This window comes from Callithrix jacchus, chromosome 1 (assembly GCF_049354715.1).
Source record: "Callithrix jacchus isolate 240 chromosome 1, calJac240_pri, whole genome shotgun sequence".
NCBI classification, from domain to species: domain Eukaryota; kingdom Metazoa; phylum Chordata; class Mammalia; order Primates; family Cebidae; genus Callithrix; species Callithrix jacchus.
This window is the reverse complement of record NC_133502.1, coordinates 81,255,978-81,261,977: the sequence shown is the minus strand read 5'-3', so window position 1 is coordinate 81,261,977 and position 6,000 is coordinate 81,255,978. Positions and strand designations below refer to the sequence as shown.

The 6,000-nt window shown below is 41.9% G+C and overlaps 1 protein-coding gene across 1 annotated transcript in view; it reads left to right on the top strand.

Annotated features, from left to right (window-relative positions):
- Positions 1-3,301: 3,301 nt before the first annotated feature.
- The window catches only part of LOC118144904 (phosphoinositide 3-kinase regulatory subunit 6-like), a 33,327-nt gene continuing 30,628 nt past the window's right edge, over positions 3,302-6,000 (top strand). Inside the window, 1 exon segment of the mRNA XM_078345427.1 lies at positions 3,302-3,377. Coding sequence (XP_078201553.1) covers positions 3,302-3,377 — 76 coding nt within the window.

Genomic DNA, 6,000 nt, shown 5'->3' with positions numbered 1-6,000 from the left:
CCACAGATTCCACAGAAATTCAAACCATCATCAGAGAATATTACAAACAACTCTATGCACATAAACTAGTAAACCTGGAAGAAATGGATAAATTCCTGGACTCCTGTGTCCTCCCAAGCCTAAACCAGGAGGAAGCTGAAACTATGAATAGACCAATAACAAGGTCTGAAGTTGAGGCAGCAATTAAGAGCCTACCTCATAAAAAAAGCCCAGGTCCAGATGGGTTCACAGCCGAATTCTACCAGACACACAAGGAGGAGCTGGTACCATTCCTTCTAAAACTATTTCAAACAATCCAAAAAGAGGGAATCCTTCCCAAATCATTTTATGAGACCAACATCATCCTGATACCAAAACCCGGCAGAGACCCAACGAGAAAAGAAAACTTCAGGCCAATATCCATGATGAACATAGATGCAAAAGTCTTCAATAAAATATTGGCAAGCCGATTGCAACAGGAAATCAAAAAACTTATTCATCATGATCAAGTAGGATTCATCCCAGGGATGCAAGGCTGGTTCAACATACGCAAGTCTATCAACGTAATTCACCACATAAACAGAACCAAAAACAAAAACCACATGATTATCTCAATTGACGCAGAGAAGGCATTTGACAAAATTCAACAGCCCTTTATGCTAAAAACCCTCAATAAACTCGGTATCGATGGAACGTATCTCAAAGTAATAAAAGCTATTTATGACAAACCAACAGCCAATATCATACTGAATGGGCAAAAACTGGAAGCATTCCCTTTGAAATCTGGCACTAGACAAGGATGCCCTCTCTCACCACTCCTATTCAATATAGTACTGGAAGTTCTAGCCAGAGCAATCAGGCAAGAAAAAGAAATAAAGGGTATTCAAATAGGAAAGGTGGAAGCCAAATTGTCTCTATTTGCAGACGACATGATAGTATACCTAGAAGACCCCATTGCCTCAGCCCAAAAACTCCTGAAACTGATAAACAACTTCAGCAAAGTCTCAGGATATAAAATCAATGTGCAAAAATCACAAGCATTCGTCTACACCAATAACAGACTTAAAGAAAGCCAAATCAAGAGCGAACTGCCATTCGCAATTGCTACAAAAAGAATAAAATACCTTGGAATACAACTCACAAGGAACGTAAGGGACCTCTTCAAGGAGAACTACAAACCACTGCTCAACGAAATCAGAGAGGACACAAACAGATGGAGAAACATTCCATGTTCATGGTTAGGAAGAATTAATATCGTAAAAATGGCTATACTGCCCAAAGTAATTTACAGAATCAACGCTATCCCCATCAAGCTACCATTGACTTTTTTCACAGAACTGGAAAAAACCACGATTAACTTCATATGGAACCAAAAGAGAGCCCGCATAGCCAAGTCAATTCTAAGCAAAAAGAACACAGCGGGGGGCATCACACTGCCGGATTTCAAACTATACTACAAGGCTACAGTAATCAAAACATCATGGTACTGGTACCAAAACAGAGATATAGACCAATGGAACAAAACAGAGGCACCGGAGGCAACACAACATACATACAACTATACAATCTTTGATAAACCTGACAAAAACAAGCAATGGGGCAAGGATTCCATGTTTAACAAATGGTGTTGGGAAAACTGGCTAGCCATGTGCCGAAAGCAGAAACTGGACCCCTTCCTGACACCTTGCACTAAAATTAACTCCAGATGGATTAAAGACTTAAACATAAGACCTGGCACGATAAAAACCCTAGAAGGAAATCTAGGCAAAACTATCCAGGACATAGGAGTAGGCAAGAACTTCATGAACAAAACACCAAGAGCATTGGCAACAAAAGCCAAAATAGACAAATGGGACCTAATCAAACTCCGCAGCTTCTGCACGGCAAAAGAAACAGTCACTAGAGTGGATCGGCAACCAACAGAATGGGTTAAAATTTTCGCAGTCTACCCATCTGACAAAGGGCTGATATCCAGAATTTACAAACAACTCAAACAGATTTACAGGAAAAAAACAAACAAGCCCATTCAAAAGTGGGCAAAGGATATGAACAGATACTTTACGAAAGAAGACATATATGAGGCCAACAATCATATGAAAAAATGCTCATCGTCACTGGTCATCAGAGAGATGCAAATCAAAACCACATTGAGATACCATCTCACGCCAGTTAGAATGGCGATCATTAAAAAATCTGGAGACAACAGATGCTGGAGAGGATGTGGAGAAAAAGGAACACTTTTACACTTTTGGTGGGAGTGTAAATTAGTTCAACCATTGTGGAAGACAGTGTGGCGATTCCTCAAGGCCTTAGAAATAGAAATTCCATTTGACCCAGCAATCCCATTACTGGGTATATATCCAAAAGACTATAAATCCTTCTACTATAAGGACACATGTACACGAATGTTCATTGCAGCCCTGTTTACAATAGCAAAGACCTGGAATCAACCCAAATGCCCATTGATAATAGACTGGATTGGAAAAATATGGCACATATACACCATGGAATATTATGCAGCAATCAGAAATGATGAGTTCGTGTCGTTTGTAGGGACATGGATGAATCTGGAAAACATCATCCTCAGCAAACTGACACAAGAACAGAAAATGAAACACCGCATATTCTCACTCATAGGTGGGTGATGAAAAATGAGAACACATGGACACAGAAAGGGGAGTACTAAACACTGGGGTATATTGGGGGAAAAGGGGAGGGCCAGTGGGAGGGGGAGGTGGGGAGGGATAGCCTGGGGAGAAATGCCAAATGTGGGTGAAGGGGAGAAGAAAAGCAAAGCGCACTGCCATGTGTGTACCTACGCAACTGTCTTGCATGCTCTGCTCATGTACCCCAAAACCTATAATCCAATAAAAAATTAAAAAAAAAAAAAGAATTGTTCAACTCTTGGACTGCAATCTGCTGATTTTTATATTTGTTATTACCATTCTACTTACTTCCAAAAGAATCTGAGGCATTTCAGATATAGACTAAATAGAACACAAAGCAGGAGCACCAAAAAGGAGCCCAAAAGAGAGATCTCTGTCACTTGAGAGGAGCTAATTTTTGAGGCTGGGCCCCAAATATGACTGTAAGTTTTCTGATAGCCAAGTCAAAGAGGAACCCTTGCAGCACACGGTTTGTGTTGTCTGACAACTAGAGAATCCACAGTCACCTATAATGGCAAATTCTTAGTGGGAGCTAATTGCAAAGAGGAATTTATAGTGTTAGGAGTGTTTTCTATACTTCCCATCTGAGTCCGGGTCTGCCAAGAAACAGACACCAAGTTCAAGAATTTACCTGGGGAAACACTTATGTGATAGAAATGGAGAGGGATCTCGGGGAGCAGCTCTCAGACCCTGGTACAAATTTGACTCCAAATGAAGGAGAAAAGGAAGAAGGTCAGTGGAAATGCCTTGGACTGATAAGAGTCCAAGAAGAACTCAGCAGGGAAATTGGAGAAGCTTGAGTGTCTCTTGGGGAGGGCCCTGCTTTGAAACCCCTGCTGTTCTCTGTATTGGCTGGGAAGTGTGGCTCAGCAGAAAGTGACGGATTTCACAGCTGTCTTAGTCTGTTTCCGTTGCTATAATATAAAAAGAATACCTGCCAGGTGCAGTGGCTCACACCTGTAATCCCAGCACTTTGGGGGGCTGAGGCAGGCGGATCACCAGTCAGGAGTTTGGGACCAGCCTGGTCAACATAGTGAATCCCCACCTCTACAAAAATACAAAAAAAATTAGCCAGGCATTGTAGCAGGCACCTGTAGTCCCAGATACTTTGGAGGCTGAGGCAGGAGAATCATTTGAACCCAGAGGCAGAGGTTGCAGTGAGCAGGGACCATACCATTACACTCCAGCCTAGGTGATAAAATGAGACTCTGTCTCAAAAGAAAAAAAAACTTGCAGCTGGGTAATTTAAAAAGAAAAGAGGTTTATTTGGCTTGCTGTTCTATACAAGAAGCAGGGTTCCAGCATCTGCTTCTGATAAGGGGGCTCAGGAAGCTTCCACTCCTGGTGGAAGGGGAGCGAGTATGGGCAAATCACATGCTGAGAGAGGAAGCAAGGGGAAGGGGAAGGTGCCAGGCTCTTTTTAACAACCAGTTCTCAGGGTAATGAATAGAACAAGAATTCACTACTGCGAGGATGGCATTTATGAGGCATCCACCTCCATAACCCAAACACTTCCCTTTAGGCCCCACCTCCAACACTGGGGACCAAATTTCAACATGAGATTTGGAGGATCAAATATCCAAACCACAGCAACAGCACAGTGGCTGCAGACCTGGGTCCATTACAGCAGGAGATCAGCAAGGTACATTCTCACAGTTACCACAATTCCCAAATGTCAGGTGCTTATTCTTGTACCACTTTTCTGGTTTTTTTTTTCCATGGTAAAGAAAAATTTATTCTGACACTTATTAAAATGGTAAGGAAGACTTATCCAACACTATTGCCATAGGAAAGAGAGTCGTCTCAACCTGGAATAAGGAAAAGTAGCCCACGGGCAGAGTGAGGGGATCAGTGGATGGAAAATTCCTAAGAGGAGACATCAAGCGTTGGGATATTCTTACTAAATTGAGCTAACAGGATTCATGCTAGAGGAGAGTCAAGTTCTTTTTTTGTGTTTTGTTTTGTTTTGTTTTTGAGAGGGAGTCTCGTTCTGTTGCCAGACTAGAGTGCTGTAGCTCGATCTCGGCTCACTGCTGCCTCCACCTCCCGGGTTCAAGTGATTCTCCTGCCTCAGTCTCCCAAGTAGCCAGGACTACAAGTGAGTGCCACCACATCCAGCTAATTTTTGTATTTTTAGTAGAGTTGGGGTTTCACCATGTTGGCCAGGATGGTCTCCATCTCTTGACCTCATGATCCACCCACCTCAGCCTCTTAAAGTGCTGGGATTACAGGCATGAGCCACTATGCCAGGCTGATGTGGGTCAAATTCTTTTATATCAAAGGTGAGGGATAAAGGGCTTCAGCAGATATCAACAGTGATGGATTCCAACCTAAACTCATCTGGCAGGATTCTTGCTAAAACTGGGATAGGCAGGCCAAAGACAGGACAGGAGCCAAAGTTGAGGCCTAATCAAGAAGAGGGCTAAAAGGAGCCTGAGGAAGGTCTGGTCAAGGAGAGAGTCTTTGTTACCACTCATTCTGGTATGTAACTGATACATTTCTTTAAGTGGACTTTAAGATTTTAGATTTATACGTGAGTGGGAGACTACCAGAAAAGACAGCGTTCTGTAGGATTCAGAAAATAAATGAATAAAATAAGTTTTAGCTTCTTGCATGGATTGAGAAACTATTAAAAATAATGGCAGGGGGAGGAACTCAAGATGGCACTGTGACAACAACCCAGGATTTAAGCTCTCGGTTAATCCGCAGAGAGGTGAGTCAAAGCTGCATTTTCAGACTGATCTTTGCTGCCCACAAAATGGGGAAATTCCAAAGTATAAAGGAGACACGGGACACCAGGCAGAGGCTAGACTGGTAGAAGGAAAACAAAGTAACAGGAATACTTCATCACCAACAATCTGGGTGTCCACTAAGAGACCCAATCGAAAAGTCAGTAACTACACAGATGACAGGTGGATAAATCCACAAAGATGGGAAGAAACCAGCGCAAAAAGGAGGAAAATACCCGAAACCAGAGACCTCGCCTCCTAGAAAGGACCAAAACTCCTCACCAGCAAGGGAACAAAGCTGGACAAAGAATGACTGTGATGAAAGGACAGAATTAGACTTCAGAAAATGGATAATGAGAAACTTTTGTGAGCTAAAAGAACATGTATTAAATCAATGCAAAGAAACTAAGAACCTTGAAAAAAGATATAAAAAAAGATTTGAGGAAATGATAAAAAAAAAAAGAATAACTTAGAGAGGAATATGAATGAACTAAAGGAGCTGAAAAACACAATACGAGAACTTCGTGAAGCATGCACAAGTTTCAATAGCTGAATTGACCAAGCAGAAGAAAGAATATCTGAAGTCGAAGATCAACTCAATGAAATAAAACGAGAAACCAAGATCA